Source organism: Lotus japonicus, chromosome 1 (assembly GCF_012489685.1).
Source record: "Lotus japonicus ecotype B-129 chromosome 1, LjGifu_v1.2".
Lineage (NCBI taxonomy): Eukaryota > Viridiplantae > Streptophyta > Magnoliopsida > Fabales > Fabaceae > Lotus > Lotus japonicus.
The window spans coordinates 31,912,994-31,931,212 of record NC_080041.1 but is presented as its reverse complement, the minus strand read 5'-3'; the positions used below and the strand labels follow the sequence as shown (position 1 = coordinate 31,931,212).

At 36.1% G+C, this 18,219-nt stretch overlaps 1 protein-coding gene and 1 pseudogene across 1 annotated transcript; both read left to right on the top strand.

Moving 5' to 3' along the window:
* The first annotated feature begins 9,914 nt into the window (after nt 1-9,914).
* LOC130732977 (uncharacterized) lies at nt 9,915-12,303 on the top strand (annotated as a pseudogene).
* Nucleotides 12,304-15,013: 2,710 nt separating this feature from the next.
* LOC130732949 (uncharacterized) lies at nt 15,014-16,306 on the top strand. The gene is made up of 4 exons (XM_057584977.1): nt 15,014-15,330; nt 15,606-15,867; nt 15,975-16,071; nt 16,168-16,306. Exons 1-4 carry the CDS (start codon nt 15,169-15,171, stop codon nt 16,304-16,306), a joined length of 660 nt encoding a protein of 219 aa, XP_057440960.1. The 5' UTR covers nt 15,014-15,168.
* Nucleotides 16,307-18,219: the final 1,913 nt, after the last annotated feature.

Here is an 18,219-nt window from a genome sequence, read left to right as displayed (position 1 = left end):
CTTGCCTGAAACTGTGCTTAATGATGCCCAGGATCTCATCCATGTGGGTAGCACCGAACCATGCATGCTCCACATTCGCATCGCCTTTAGGCGTCCGCGCGGTGGCACACGCGTAGATCTCGAACGCGTCGATACGCGCCTGCGGCATCACTGTCGGAAAATTGTTCCTCTGAATTGAAACCAACTGGATATGCTATGCGAGAAAGCCCAATCCCGCCATGAACCTGGCATGGATGGACTCCGCGCTTCAGACATTTTCCCGGACAAGGTAGTCTCCTTCGGTAACGATGCTCCCGAGATCGGAATCGGAATCATAAGCGGCATAGGCGGTAGCGACGGCGGCGGCATAGGCACCATCGACATAGGCAAGATCGGCGGCAGCATAGGCGGCAACGGCAGAGGCGACATTGGCGGCGACGTGAGGATCTATCGGCAGGAACGAGAGGAGATCGAGAAAGGGTTTATGCGAAAGAGCATTGTGTGATTAGAGAATGAGTGAGTGAGTGTGATTAGAGAATGAGTGAGTGTGAAATGACCTAGATGAGGTTGAGTTTTATAGGTGCTATCATGATTGTGCATAAAAGGAAAAATTGTTGGCGTTTTAGATAAGATCCAACCCAAAAGGAAAAGTGTTCTTCCGAATTTGAACCACATGGATAGCCCCCAGTCCCGCCATGAATCTGCCATGGATGGACTCCACGCTCCAAACATTCTCCTAGAGCTTTACAATGAATATAGGAGAAAACTAAGAAGAATTGAAGAATTAGTGATGTCTCAAGAATGAATCCAGTTCCTCAAAGTGCCCAAGATCAAGCTCGAAGTGTTTTTGGTCTGGAAGAGTCAAGAAGTTCCAAAATAATCCATTTTTCTCATTTTGTTTTAATATTTTAAATGAGTTATGACTGCCATATCTCTTTTAAGCGGGAGAAAGCTCACTTTGGTGGGACATTTCATCATTGATGGGTACCTTGCTCGCTTAAGCGAGTTACTACACTTGAAAATTAATTTCTCTCTGCCTCTATTTCCTTGAAGCGAGCCATACTTGGCTAAAGTGAATTTTTTTAAAAAATATCCAATCGTTAATAAATTTATGTTTGTTTTGATGTTTGATAAGTGCAAAATTTACCTAGTTTTCCATATTATTTTGGGCACTTATCTTTGATAAAAGTGTGGAATTTCATATTAATTAACCCTCAACTGTGTAGTTTAGTAAATAATTAGAATTAGTATAGCTTTTATGTTGAATTTAGATTCTAATCCCTATATTTGATGTAGGAATGGATGTTAAAGAATTTCCATTAAGATTTCATTGAAGAAAAGCAACAAGAGGGTGAAGAAATCCATTTTTGAGAAAAGAACTCGCTCAAGCCAAAGAGTATTCGCTTAAGCCAAAGTTCTAGGGAAGATCTCGCTCAAGCGAGATGATATTTCGCTCAAGCGAGTTGTGGCGGTGCAGGAAACCCACACATGAAGAAAGCTACTCGCTCGAGCGAAACTAAGGCGACAGAAAGTCTATAAATGGCCAGAAACAGGGCAGAACCAAGGGAGCTCGATTTTTTCCATCTTTTCTTCATTTCTCTTCACTTCCAGACCTTAGAAACAAGGGAGAAAGCTAGGAGAACTTGGAGAGGAGGCTTGGGTGCCAGATTCGACGGTGAGACATCGCGGAGTCTTCGGTTCTTCTCGTTTCTTTTCCATGTTTGTAAAGTTATCCATGGAAATGGATAACTAATCTCTCTTGTTGGGGTTAGATGTAGTTGATAAATCTCAATGTGTTCTATTTGATTCAGTTTATATACTATCATGTTCCTTTGTTTATGATTTAGTGATTTTCTCTTGATTTTCATGTTCTGTTTTAGTTTGCGCACCTAAAACATATTGCTTGATTCGACGTGAGAGCGAGAGCTATATCGTTTTGAGTCTGAAATAGAGTAAATCACCTAATAATCCTAATTGCTAGACATAGAGTTAGGTTTGTTAGTCATTGAACATCTAAACTTCAATATAACTTTCTTTCTTAATCATGTGAGACATCAATGTTTAAGATTAGAGAGTTATTGCTATCCACCCATGCGAGACATCGATGACGTAGGGTTGAACTGGTGTAGATGAATCATATGCATAAACATGATATGTATTTGAATCAGTAGGATATATAAAGGTTAATCAATGAAATCTAAGCCCAGCAGTTTCTCTGCCTTGTTGTTTTCTATATTTGTTTTCCTTGTTTTTATTTTCAGTTTGTTATAAAAATCCTCTCAAAACCTTATGAAACCTCATTACTTAAGTTACAAAAACTATTGAACGGCATAGTATTACCAATTCCCTGTGGATACGACAAAACTCTATGCTATACTACAATTGAGTCTTGAGGATTTTAAAAGTAGTATTAGTGTAGAAAAATCTCCCAACAATGTTGGTGCAAACACTATCGTAATTTAACGTATTCTAATATATTAGTGGTGAAACTAGAATTTGTCACGTTGAGTTTAAATTTGATATGAAAAGCATAATTTTGTCATGTCGAGTTCAACGTGGATCTTTGTTTTTTTAAGTGATATTGTGGAACCACGTTGATTTCAATGGAAATCTAAAAACACACGAAGATTATGAAATATTCATTGTAACTATTATATTTTTTGTTCAAACTAAATAATTCATTAAGAAGAAGAGCTTGGTGCATAAGTGGATACATATAGATAAATTAAAAAGATAGCTCCTAGAGGAGCCTAAAACAACTCAAACTAAAAAAAAAGTCTATCTAAATAGTTATCAACGCAAAAGCTCACGATAATCTCAAATAACAAAAGTAAAATAAGAACTACCCTAGCATGGAAGGACAATTCCGAACTTCAAACAATTACAAACAAACTGTACCAAAGCACATTCAGCGAAAGCCAAGATCAACCGAGTATAGACCACTTATTCGTAAAAGCACACATGGTACTTTTTTTCTCTCACTTATAATCACGTTACATCATGTATCATTGTATCATATTCATTATTTTTCTTTCTCTTCTTTTTCTTTTTTTTTAAATGAAAAAAAATCAATTTAGAAAGAGCATCAAGCGGTAATCGTGGATATAAAAAAAAAATCATATTCTCACTTCATGGGCTTTCCTTTTTCCTCATCAAATTGAAAATGGTAAAGTGAGAATATTATTATCCACACACCCACACACACAATAACAACATTGAACACACGTTGAAGCTGACGTGTCAAATTTCTCCAATCATTCTTCTTCGATCCACGTGAAATCCACGTGTCAAATTTTAACTCGTTCGTACACGTGAAATCACTTTTGCGTTGGCTCTTATCTAAAACGCCAGCCATTTTTCCTTTTCTGCACAATCATGATAACCCCTATAAAACTCAACCTCATCTAGGTCATTTCACACTCACTCATTCTCTAATCACACACACTCACTCATTCTCTAATCACACAATCCTATTTCGCCTAAACATTTTCTCGTTTTCCTCTCGTTCCTGCCGATGGATCCTCACGCCGCCGCCGCCAATGTCGTCGTTGCCGTTGCCGCAACCGATCCTGCCCATGTCGATGCATCCTATGTCGCCGCTGTTGCTTCTGGCTATGCCATTTATGATTCCGATTCCGATCTCGAGAGAATCGTTACCGAAGGAGACTACCTTGTCCGAGAGAATGTCCGAAGCGCGGAGTCCATCCATGCCAGATTCATGGCGGGACTGGGCTTTCTCGCAAAGCATATCCAGGTGGTTTCAATTCAAAGGAACAATTTTCCGACGGTGATGTCGCAGGCGCGTATCGACGCGTTCGAGATTTATGCAAATGCCACCGCGCGTACGCGTGACGGTGATGCGAACGTGGAGCATGCATGGTACGGTGCTATCGACATGGATGAGATCATGGACATTGTTCGACACGGTTTCGGGCAAGAGCAACTCCATGGCCATGGCCTGCGTCTCTCTCCAGAGGATTCTCCTATACTTTGGCACGTGCCTACAGTATTGGAGAATGTTCGGAGAATGAAGTTAAGAAATTACCTTTTAGAGAGTTAACAAAAAAGTTATTTTTTAAAAAATTTGATTTGTGTTTATTATCCCTAATTAAAATCACCTTTTTTACATCTCTTATCTATTATAATCATTTATTTAAAACAAATTAGTTTCCTAAATGATATATTTCAACTTTTAAAATTAATAATTTTTAAAAGCTAAAACAAGATTTTTTTTTGAAATTAAAAAAGATCTTAAAATATTAAAAGAATTATTTTTAATTAAAAATGATTTTAAAAAACTGAAACAAACATGACCTAAAACAATAATAATAATGTTATGAAAAAATAAAATCGGCACGTGCCATAGGACAGAACAATCCTCTGGAGAGAGACGCAAGCCATGGCCATGGAGTTGCTCTTGCCCGAAACTGTGCTTAATGATGCCCAAGAACTCATCCATGTGGGTAGCACCGAACCATGCATGCTCCACGTTCGCATCTCCTTCACGTGTCCGCGTAGTGGTACGCGCGTAGATCTCGAACGCGTCGATACGCGCCTGCGACATCACTGTCAGAAAATTGTTCCTCTGAATTGAAACCACCTGGATATGCTATGCGAGAAAGCCCAATCCCGCCATGGACCTGGCATGGATGGACTCCGCGCTTCAGACATTTTCCCGGACAAGGTAATCTCCTTCGGTAACGATGCTCTCAAGATCGGAATTGGAATCATAAACGGCATAGACGGTAGCGAAGACGGCGACATAGGCACCATCGACATAGGCAAGATCGGCGGCGGCATAGGCGGCAACGGCAGCGACGACATTGGCGGCGACGTGAGGATCTATTGGCAAGAACAGGAGGAGATCGAGAAAGGGTTTAGGCGATAGAGCATTGTGTGATTAGAGAATGAGTAGTGAGTGTGTGTGATTAGAGAATGAGTGAGTGTGAAATAACCTAGATGAGGTTGAGCTTTATAGGAATTATCATGATTGTGCAGAAACGGAAAAATTGTTAGTGTTATAGATAAGAGCCAACGCAAAAGGAAAAGTGTTCTTCCGAATTTGAACCACCTCGATAGCCCACAGTCTTGCCATGAATCTGCCATGGATGGAATCCGCGCTCCGAACATTCTCCCAGAGCTTTACAGTGAATATAGGAGAAAACTAAGAAAAATTGAAGAATTCCTAATGTCTCAAAAATGAATCCAGTTCCTCAAAGTGCCCAAGATCAAGCTCGAAGTGTTTTTGGTTTGGAAGAGTCAAGAAGTTCCAAAATGATCCATTTTTCTCATTTTGTTTTAGTCTTTTAAATGAGTTATGATTGCCATATCTCTTTTAAGCGGGTGAAAGCTCCCTTAGGTGGGACATTTCATCATTGATGGGTACCTTGCTCGCTTAAGCGAGTTACTACACTTGAAAATTAATTTCTCTCAGCCTCTATTTCCTTGAAGCGAGCCATACTTGGCTAAAGTGAATTTTTTAAAAAAATATCCAATCGTTATTAAATTTATGTTTGGTTTGATGTTGGTGCAAACACTACCGTAATTTTACATATTCTAATATATTAGTGGTGAAACTAGAATTTGTGACGTTAAGTTTAAATTTGATATCAAAAGCATAATTTTGTCATGTCGAGTTCAACGTGGATCTTTGTTTTTTAAGTGATATTGTGGAACCACATTGAATTCAATGGAAATCTAAAAACACACAAAGATTATGAAATATTCATTTTACCTATTATAATTTTTTTCAAACTAAATAATTCATTAAGAAGAAGAGCTTGTGCATAAGTAGATACATATAGATAAATTAAAAAGATAGCTCCTAGAGGAGCCTAAAACAACTCAAACTAAAAAAAAGTCTATCTAAATAGTTATCAACGCTGAAGCTCGCGATCATCTCAAATAACAAAAGAAAAATAAGAACTACCCTAGCAATTTTAGGACAATTCCGAACTTCAAACAATTAGAAACAATCCGTATCAAAGCACATTCGGTGAAAGCCAAGATCAACCGAGTATAGACCACTTATTCGTAAAAGCACACATGGTACTTTTTTTCTCTCACTTCTAATCACGTACATCATGTATCATTGTATCATATTCATTATTTTTCTTTCTCTTCTTTTTCTTTTTTTTTTAAATAAAAAAATCAATTTAGAAAGAGCATCAAGCGGTAATCGTGGATATAGAAAAAAAATCATATTCTCACTTTATGGGCTTTCCTTTTTCCTCATCAAATTGAAAATGGTAAAGTGATAATATTATTATCCACACACCCACACACACAACACACACAATAACAACATTGAACTCCACGTTGAAGTCGACGTGTCAAATTTCTCCAATCATTCTTCTACGATCCACGCGAAACCCACGTGTCAAATTTTAACTTGTTCGTTGGAGGTCGTAGGGGATGGGAAAAGCATTGATATTTGCAGGGTTCGTGGCTGCCAAGTGCGGGGATGGCTGAATCAAATCCCCTTCATACCAAAGCTTTCAAGATTTTAAAGTTGACGCACTTATAGATAGGAAAGGTTGGGACGTGCGGAAGATTGACCAGTGTTTTTGAGTTTATGAGGCCCAAGCTATCAAGGTTGTTCATCAACATAGATGATAAGTTTTACTGGAGTCGGAGTAAGAATGGAGTCTATAGTGTTAAGTCTGCATACTACCTCATGCAAGAGGTAAGAGAAATGTATTATGTAGGAAACTCTTCACATATCTCTTTTCCTTGGAAGAACTTTGGACTGCCAAGGTTCCAAATAAGGTGAAGCACATTACTTACAGAACAAATCAAAATATACTTCCTGGCACTGAGAATATGGTTAGACGTGGCATAAAAGTGCATCACAAGTGCGTTCATTGCAGCCAACAGACTTAAGAATCCTAAGAGCGCTTATTTTTTTCGCTGCAACTTGGTTTTCATACCCATTGGGAAAATACACAGGGTACGTTCAGGAGGAGTAGGTCACACCATAGCTTGCTGGAGTTTTTGCTTCATGGGATGGAGAACATTGTGCACTGACTATGCAGGGACTTTGGGCCATTTGGAGAGCTAGGAATGATGGTGTTATTAGATGATCCAACAACAGCCATGTTGTTAGCAATAAGCCTACTTGTGAAATGGTCTCACATTCAACATAAATTAGAAGAGGCACCACGAACAGCAACCCAACTGGTCAGATGGCAAGCTCCAACACAAGGGCGAATAAAGATTAACATAGACGTTGGGTGGTCTGGCTCAAACTCGATCAGGTTTGGATTGATTGTGCGATCCTTTAATACTGAACCTCTGTTAGCGGCAACCAAGTTTCAAACTCCTATACTTGATCCTTTGGCGGCTGAGGTGATGGTATTGCAGTGCAGCCTTGTAATGGTGCGGAGTGTGCAAATGGGTAGTGTAGTCTTCAAGTCTGATTTCGAACTTGAAGCCACAACGATGAAATCTCTCAATTGTCCACCTGAAGTTGCTCATGCAATCCATGATTGCAAGCTCCTTAATTAAGATTTCCAAGTAATAGATTTCCTACATGTCAAGAGACAAGAAAACAGTGTGGCTCACACTCTTGCTTCTCTAGAAATTAGCTTCCCTTCAAATATGTGGCGGGATGTACTTTCACTAGTTGAGTTATGCTTATTTTGAAGACTCGTCCTTTGATGTTATAATAGAGTGAGCATTTCCCTTAAAAAAAAAAAATAACTAGAGAGATGAAGGATAAAAAATCAAGTATTTTAACATTAAAGGATTTAATTTGATGAATTATTTTAACATTAAATTATTTAATTTGATGAATTATTTAATTTGATAAAATAAAATTAGATACTAAAATAGGTTGTCATTGTTGTGCATCATCCTGGCCCAATCGTCCTGAGTCACCACCAGCGGCGGTGGTGGCGGTGGAGGAGAATTGGCTTGAGGCAGTGAACATGGTGGTGAAAGAGGTGGAGGCGATGGTGGTGGTCCGTGCGGTTTTTGAACCCGCGGATCTGGACCAAAATGGCTCGGATATGCTGGAATCGAACCCCGCTGCACGCCGGCCACAAGATCCTGTTAGATCTGACATCGAGGCGCGAAACACATCGGCCCTCCAGTGAAACTCTAAGTCGTCTACGTCTTGTCTCCATGACAAAAATTCATCAAGATCAAGTGAACATTGTCAAAACACGTGATCTGGGAGTCGTTATATCGGTCCCTACTGACGGTGCCAATTGTTTCGGAATGAACAATGATAACGGTGATAGGCCCCGAGCCCTAGCGGAAGTAGAGAGTGGTAATGACCTAGATCCTTTCGTAATAAATGTTAAAAATCCTTTTTCAAGGTACAAGAGTTCCCTTTTATAGGGGGAGTACATAGCAACCCTAATGACTAAGCTAATTGTGCTAGTTGGGCCTCGCTATCATCAGCCCAGCTGCCTTACATTCATTTACCCGCCCTATGGTGGTCATTTTCTACCCTTCTAGTGCTGGTTAAGTCTCGTAATTTGCACTCGCCCTTAGCTTGGATGGTTGAGCCACCCTTGGATGCCACGGGACGGGACCTTTTTTGTGGCGAGAGGTCTCGCACAGTCTAGAAAGTGAGTTATAAGTATCCACTCATGTGAGGAATAAAAAAAGTAGGGTAGAAATGGTGTAGATGAATCATGGGTAGGAATGAATTTTCATATAGAATCATAGGGAACTAAGTAGATAAAAGGTGAACTCTGAGTACAACAGTTTTCTCATCTTGATATCCAGTCGTTTTGATTCTTACTTTGTTTAATTTGCACATGCTTTGGCTACCGAAACAATCATTAACCTTTCGGAAATCCATTGCTTGAGTAATTTTACTATAGAACTGCATTTGTACTAGAAATTTCCAATGAATACGATAAAAACCCTATATTATACTACAATTGAATCTTGAAAGATTCGAAAAGTATTTTTTAACAGCTACACTTTTGAACTTTTGCGAAAAACAAAAAAAATGTTGTAGTGAGATATATGAAAACTGTAAAGTACCATTTAATTTTAGTGTGCGGTTTCTCCCTCACATAGTTATGCCATGAGAAAACCTATTGCCTAACTGTGAGTGATCTTTGTTTTCTAAGAAAGGAGACATGTGGTCTAGGTTCCTGAATATATATATATATATATACTACTTCTTATTCCTCAGTTACTATTCATAAAAGACCTCCAATTGCCTTCTGACACGTGGCTCTCTCATTTTCTTTCAATTTATTTTTTTGAAGCCGTTCTTCAATCACTCAGCTTTCTCCTCCTCAATGACGAACCCTAGAATGGTAGCCCCTCTCACAGCCTCCTTTACCCACCTCGCCGTACTGCCGTCATCACTCTCAGCTTTCTTTATTTCTCTTTCATAAATTCAATTTTTGTGCTTGAATCTTGAACCACAGCTGTGATTCAATGTATTGGATCATCTTTCTACCCACATCTCATCAACTCATCCCATTCATCTTTTCCAATTGATCTGAATAGGGGTTTCTTTCGGCGTCGGCGGTAGAGTTGGCGGAAGATTTGTTCACAGCGGTGTAGCTTCGAACCAGTCACGACTTGACACCTCAAACCTTTCACTGTTCAGTCGTCCTTCTTCCTCCTTCAAAACCGGGTACGAATCGTTTTATAATGTATGCTCGGTTGTCAATCTTTTCATGTGTAAATCTGTAAAGAAAACTTCCAAAATTCAAAAATTGATTGTTCAAATCCTGGCTATAAATACCCCATTGCCTGAACTGCCTTTCATCTCATTACTCTTTCCCAATTTCTGCATCTTCAAATTACTTGTCTTTGCAATTTGCAACTCCTCTTCTCACACTGATTTCACTGACCTTTTTCATTTATCCTTTTCCATGACTGGATACATGAGTTCAATTCGGAGCTTATGCCCCGGTAGAGAAACATGGAAAATCAGAGCTAGGGTCATAAGGAAATGGGAGATGGCTCCTACCTCTGATCTTGCCAAACCATATGCTCTGCAACTTGTGCTTATTGATTCTGAGGTAATAAACTCTTTTGTGTTTTTTTACCTGTATCAGTAACAATTTCTTTATTACATTATTTATGCATAATGATAAAAAAATTCTTGCTTATTGTTTAGGGTTCTAAAATAGAGGTAAATATTAAGAAGTATATGATGAGCAAATTCGTAAGGGATATTGTTGAAGGCAATGTGTACCAGATTACATATTTCATTGTTGTGGACAACAATGGTTCATATCGTGCTGCTGAACATGAGTACAGAATCATGTTCAATAGCAAAACAAAGGTCCAAATAGACCAGTGTGATAGCATTCCTAGGATGAGATTAACTTTGAAGGACACATCAGAAATTCAGGCTACCCTGGGAGAGTCTGACTTCTTGATAGGTAATTCTTTCTTTTATTGTTGTTCTTTGTTACAGTTATTGTCTTGATTTGTTTATCTGTGTATTTTGTAGTATATGTATCTATTTGTGAAAGTTTTTTATAGTTGTTATGTTTATTATTTGTGCTAGATTTCATTGGATTGGTTTCAGCAGTTTCTAATGAGCAACAATTCTCAAAGTCTGGAAATGTTACTAGAAAGATTGTGTTGGAAATCATTGACCACAAGTATGTTATTGTGTTTTTCTTAACGTTGCATTGAACTAATAATCATTATTATCATATATCATATTTTAATGTGTCCCTTTTTTCCATTTTGTATCAGGGGGAAAATAAAGCTGGCTTTATTTGGAAACTATGTTGATGTTGTGAAAGGTTTTCTAGCTGCTGCTGGTGTTGGGCTTGGAATTATTGTTGTTCAGTTTGCCAAGATTAAAACATACAAAGGTATACACCTTTATTCCATCTTATATTATTACCTCTCTCTATTTTGCTGTTTTTATTTGCTGTAATACTTATTAATTGTGAGACTTATTAATATTAATTCTGTATTTACCAATTTTTAGGAGAAGTTGGTATCCAGAATGTTATGCAGGCTAGCTACCAAGTTACTGTGGAATGCTGAGATTCCAGAAGTTGCTGCATTTCGTGATGGGTAGTCTCATTTAGATGCTGAGGATATAAATTTATGCACTCAATTTCAAATATAGTTGTCAGCTAATTTAAATAATATTTTTGTTGTGAAGTTTGGCATTGCATGGGATTGATGATGACCTGCCTATTGGACAAATTGGTGGTGTATTTCAACATATTCCTGCTAATGAAGAGTTCATTACAATGTTTCCTAGGAAGAGTATTGTTGAGCTTCATGACACAGCTGAGGTATTTCAATAATTATTGCATGTACTTTGTCTTGCATTTTGCTATAGATTATCTTTAATCATCTTTACTTTAAATGTAGGAGGGTTTATTTGTAGTCCTAGGGCATATTACAAAATTAGTTGATGGAGAAAAGTGGTAGTACACTGCTTGCCGCTGCCGTAGGTCTGTGACGGTTGAGGATGGTCTTTATTTCTGTGCTGCGTGCTCCACTCATGTCATTGATGTTACTCCTAGGTTTGTATTTATTCATACAAAATTCTCAGCTTGATTAGTTTTTTTCCATTTGTAATAATGATAAATTTTTACTGTTTCTGTTTAGGTTTCGACTGAAGGTTGATGTTTATGATGGTGATGAGGTTGCTACCTTTGTAATCTTTGATGGTGACTGTGAGAACATTATAAAGAAGAGCTGCAGAGAGTTAGTTATATTTGCCAAGGTTAGTTTTTGCTTATATGAATCATTTGCAGCACAACCTTTCATGTAATTAAATGATGATATGTTTTTGTGTTGATCAATATGCAGGCCAAGTGTGTGGATGATTACCCTGATGAAATCAAAGCTCTCATTGGGCGGGAATTCCTTTTCAAAGTTGAGAAGTCAATGGATCATGGAATGAAATTTGATGATTCATACAAAGTTAAGAAGATCTGTGAGGATAAGGCCATAATTGAGCTCTTCAAGGATGAGGGAAATATTCAAACTCCAACTAAACTAAATTATTTATTTTACTAATATAATAACTTATATTGTTGGGCAAAGATATTAACTTCAGTGTTTTATTTACACATACATAATAATAGTTTCTTTTAATGATTTCTGCAGCTAATTGCTGATACATTCTGTGCCAAATCCTCATCTGAAGACCCAAATTCTGTATTTACCGATGGATCTATTGGGTGCTCTTCTGCAATATCTGCAGTCCCTGACAGTACTGCCTCTCTTGATGACCTGTCCCCGTTCAAAAGTCCTCCAGTTTGTTCAGTAGATGCTTCAGTAGATTCCAACCCTGAGAGTAATGGTGCAATTGTTTCCAACCCTGCAAAAAAGAAGAAACTGATCCATGTCAAGACTGAGGAGTAAACGTGCTTATTAATCTATTTGGACATCTTTAGAGTTATTTTGATGTTGGTAGTTGATATATATCAGATATGAAGATCTATTTTGTATTCAAAACTGTTGAGAAGACCTCAAACACTTTGTTTATTCTACCCTGATATTTGAGATGTCCATGGATCATGTATTATGTTTATGTAGTTCTAAAAGTGTAATATTTAAATCCATGTAGTAGGATTATGTACTTCATGTCATGTCTTAGACTGATGTTGGTTCAGAAAAATATTTATTTGATGTTTCTTATGATGATTTTCCAGTACCATGTCTGTTGCACAGTAATTTTATATTCTTCATGTGACCATTAAGTTACAAATATAACACCTCAATAATTTTATAGTCATTTGATTTAACTTAATGTAGTTGAAGCTTTTTTATTTGTAGTATTAAAAAATAATTCTACGGCATGGTTCTCATTTAACCATGAGTAGAAAACGCTAGAAATATGAGACAATACCCCTTGGTCCTACAGTGTGTAATTGCAAAATTCCTACCATCTAGGCATTCATTGAAAGCTTCTTTACAAGTTTTTTTTGTGGGACACTCCGACCTTTGTTTTAAAAAAAATAGTATTTTTTTCTATTTACAAAGGCTGTAATCTATTTTCAAACCACAGGCCCATCATAACTACAGACTTGACCCAATTCCATTGAACTGATGTTTCCAGAACCTGTGTCCCATTGGTTGATGCCATATTTTAACTTGATTTTGTTTTCGATCTTGCTATTTGCCATTACCCAATTCCTCATTCTCCTGCATTTAGAATTGATCTCCCAGCTTTCTCTAGAACTTGGCTTCACTACACCGAATCTCAATCCACTCCATTAACCTATTCCACCCAATTCAATCAATTGATCTTAGTCCACCCATTTCATCATTTGTCTAACACCAAGTTTTGCTGCTGCTTCACATTTGTTGAAATTCATAGTCGATGCCTATGTTCTATTTGTCATGGTTCCATGGTTTACTTCTCCTATCTGATTGTTTACATGATGTTTTTCGTGTTGGTGATCATTTACTGCTTGATCTTCGCTGCATGCAACCTCATCCTATATTTTGGGTTGGATTATTTATGTACAAATGCTGCCTGCGTTTTTCACATGCTGATTAAGAGTCAATAATCTTTTTGACAAGGTAGATATGCCACACCCTTTATTTCCTCATTAAATCTTTCTTGATCACTGATTGTTATGGAAATATCCCTAAAAAGGTGTAAATCACATATTTACAATATTGACAGGGTAGAGACCAAGGCCCACCATACTTATACTTATTTGAAATTAAATCAGTAATTTAATCTTAATATGAGTTCATATAATAATGATTTTTACTCTAATCATCAGAGTGTGTGTAGATTATCAGTGTGTGTAGGTTTAGTCTAGGTTGATAATATATATGTTTTTCCCTTAATTACAAGAACACAATTAATAGCCTTTTTGATTTAATCATCTTAAATGATCAAATTTGGAATACATATAATACTCTCTCTGTTTTTCAAATAGAAATCACTTTTTGTTAGTTAGCTTACTCCCAAGATACAGATAACTTTATAATACCAGATAAGGATTTAATATTTTTTTCAAATCTTGCTCTCATATTTAATATTAAAGGTAAATCAATTAAATTTGTTACAAATTTGATATTAGTCTTTTTTTCTTCTTAATCCTCCATAGTTAAATTAAAGTGATATATAAATTGATATGGAGGTAGTAAACTAATTTATTGTAAATGAAGGTAATTTTTTGCAAACAATTCATTGAATCAACTCTGAAATTACGTAAGGATTTCCAACACTTCAACAACTATTTGATATTTTAGTAGACACTAGACCCAAACTGTTTACTTTGATAGTACATGGCTTTCACAAATCAATTAGAGTTAGTACTATGCACTGTTCACTTTTTTAATCATTGTACTTTACAAAAGTAAAAAGTTACCTCAAATTTTGGAGTGTATTTACTTACATCAAAGTATAAATTTTTATTATCTCACTCAAATTCATTTGTGGTGGGACATCAAAAAGATAAATAATATCATATTAAATTTGATATTTTATTTTTTCACCAAATTATGTGTATATGACCAATTATTTTCTGGAAATTGTACACAGACGAAATAAAATCTAACATTATTGACTGTGAAATTGGATAGAGAGTTACACATGCTCCCTTTAAGTCTAATATTACAATATTCATTAACGTATTAAGAAACACCTCAATTGGTATGTACTAAAATTGTTGGTTAAGTAATGTAGTTGAATATATACCTTCATTAGATTTCAACCATTATAGTGGTTATTCACATTGCGTTTATACTATAATTAAGAAGTTTGCGTACAACCGTGCATAAATTTTTGTATTCAATTTTGTAATTATTTTATACATTTTTTTTCCATTGATTTCCAAACTTTCCTCATACCACCGTAAAGAAATTAGAGAACTTAATATTTAGTGGCCAAATCTATTAACTAGATCAATTTCAGAAGTGATAAAATAAAAATCTGTATGACTGATTGCATTTTCAAATATGAAACAGTTAGTGGTTGAGATTAGTTGTCAAATCTTTTTTATATCACCATCTTTTTAGCCCTTACTTAACAGATGTACACAAAATCTTTTTGGATTCTAAGATTTTGTTCATAATGGTTTGTCACTTCTATCACCGTTTCCATGAATTTTTGTGTACCGAGAGCATGGCTACTTTGTACTTTAGGTGAAAAATTATGAATAAAATATTAGATTCATTGGTCTATATAAGGAATGGCAAAGCATAACCCCACCACCGTTTCTATAAGCGAAACTTTTGTGAAAGAAATTCCACTCCCAGTCAAAAACCATGAACCAAGCTGCTCTCTTAAACGTTGGCAAAGTTCATCCAACTTCAAACAAAATTTATCCATGGAAGTTCAGAGCTCGCGTGATATCCCTTTGGAATGTCCCTGAACATATGCTCCCTCTGTCTTCTTCAGGAATGGACATGGTTCTCATTGATCAAGAGGTAAAATGAAGCTTCATATAATTATCACTCAAATTTAACACCTAATATGTTATGAAAAAAATTGTTATGTGAAATCTGTATTTTGAAAGACATTTTCTCCCTAATATACTCTTTTAATCTATCACTTATCTACTTTCAAAACAAGTTATCACTTATCTACTTCAAAACAAGTTATCACTTATCTTAATTGACCTGATAAGAAACAACACTATTCTATTTAATTTCACAAAATTTACTAACTGATTTCCATCTTTCTAACTCAAAATAAATTTCAGGGTGTGAAATTTGAAGCGTCTGTTTGCAAGTCTGTCACTGGCCTCCCTAAGATTTTTGAAGGAAGGGTGTACCAAATATCTTTCTTTAGGATACTTGATAACCTTGGCGCCAAACGTTACACAAATTGTGTTTACAGGCTATTCTTCCAATCATACACCAAAATATTTCCTGTTGTGGATCATGATATTCCTCTGAATGGATGGGATTTTTTCCACATGGATCATATCAAAAACTATGGAAATACCTTTGGATATTTAGTTGGTAATTCTTCAAATTACCTTACAAGTTTCTATTTCCCTAATTCATCTTTCTATTTATCAGTGTGTACTAACAGTGCTATTTTACTGTCTCACATTTGCCATCTCTAGATGTCATTGGCATTTTAACTGCTGCTTCCTCTGAAAAACTTCTGATTAAGGACAAAAGGATATACAAAACAATGGAGGTTCAACTACTGGACAAAACGTATGTTCTTTTACAGTAAAGCCCTATTTATAAATATTTTCTCTTTATAACATATTTCAGTCTTTGGATTGATGTCATCCTTTTTTGTTTATATAGTGGCATGACTACTTGTGTATTGGTTGGTGATATAGTTGACAATCTTACTGAGTATCTATGTTTTTATTGGGTTACTAGACCTGTTCTTGGCCTTCGTTGTGTTGAAGTCAGTAGTAATAATGGTAATCAATTTTTCTAATCTTATTTTGTTTGCTAATCTTACCATTCTTATTTCTGACAATGTAAAGATCATTTGTAGGTGAGGTTCGTATACATGGTGTTCCTTATGTGACCAAGATCCTTATCAATCACAATTTTCAAGAAGAAAATGTGCTCTTAGCTAGGTACTGTATTATTTTACCTTATACATATATCACTTAGTGACTTAAATATTTTGTTCTTTGAGATATAATTATGGAGTGTCTACCCATGCTGAATCTTTTTTATATGTAGATTTGATGGTATTGACTTGAAATTACCTGTGGAGTATATTACCAAAGTTGATGATAATGTGACTATTTATGCTGATATGCTTGACTTCCATCCCAAGAAGACAATCCCTCAAATTCTCCTAAGCAAAGAGGTAAATCCATGTTGGTATAATGTGTTTCAAATTTTCTTTCTATTGATATGTAAAAAGAAATTGATTGATCTCAATTTCAGAAGGGTACATGTGTTGTCCATGCTTGCATTGTGAGTTTGCTGAAGGATACTCCATGGTACTATCCATCCTGCCGCTGCTATACTGAACTAGAACGTGGTGATGGTTTTTTTAGATGTAACAGGTGCTTTCGAAGAATTGAAAAATTTATTCATAGGTCAGCAATTGCCACTGCATCATCTGAATTTTTTTTTATCTTTTGATAGTGTAAACTCTTATAAACTAACTGATATTACTTACATTAGGCATGAGTAATTTTAATTCATAATATTGTATGTTGTTATTAATAGGTATTCATTCAAAGTTGAAGTGGATGATGGACTTGATAGTACTGTGTTTGTTCTCAATCATCATGAGGCTATGAAGCTTATCAACATACCATGTGAAGAAGTAATGAAGTCACAAGAGGTTATTACATTTTAAGTTATGTCTTCATGTCAAACATATTTTCAATGACCTTATATCTGCTAGTTTATATAATGAACTTTCTATTCTCTTTTTAAGGCCAAATCCTCTTTGGGGTATCCTGGCTCAACTTGAGGATAAATTGGTTGGGAAAGACCTATTATTCAAAATTCGTGTTGGTTTTGGGATGACTTACAATCGTAAAGAAATATATGAGGTGCTCAATATATATGATGATGGGCAAATAATTAAAAAGTTCACTTCTGAGAAGTTATTCACCACCCCCTTGAAGGTATAATAAATGCCTACATTAAGTACCAATAATATGTTTTGGTATTTTATATATTTGTCTACTAATTCTTTTATTCCCTCACATTAGGCGAAGTTTGCTCCGCCATTTAGTCAATTAGAGAATGTGGATGTCAATATCAAAGTTCAAGAAAAAGATGTTGGATATTTAAAGTCTAAGGATGCTTCTGTCATGCATAAAGTGGTTGAAAATCCATCAGCAATTATTGGACAGAATTCAGCCACTACTTCTAGCCATCGTTCTTTGAAGAGGAGGCTTGAACCAGAATTTGATACATTTGCTTATAAGCTTGGTGATGATCTTGATGCTATTGATGCTGCTTTGCAAAAGAGAATTGATGAAAAGTATGGAATCAGTGCTTCACCTCAAGCCTCTGGAGTGAAAATTTATGTCAACTGTTCTAGGAAGGCTGAGATTGATGTTGCAGTGAGGAAGAGTCCAGTTTCCACTAAGACTACTATAAAGCTTGCTGCAAAGATCAAAACTGAAAATGATATTGATCAAAAGCTGAAATCTGCTGAAATTATTGATCTTACACATGATAATGAAGACCTTGAAATTTCACCCACTCAACTTGGTACTATCTCACAATCAGTTGATGCTACTGACATAACCAAGATGGAGAAGAACATTGAAGTTACATCTAAAGAGTTTATTGATTTAACCATAGTGGAGGAGGAAATTGAGGTTAAATCTGTTGAGAATTCTGATGAGATAGAGGTGTGGGAAGTTTTTG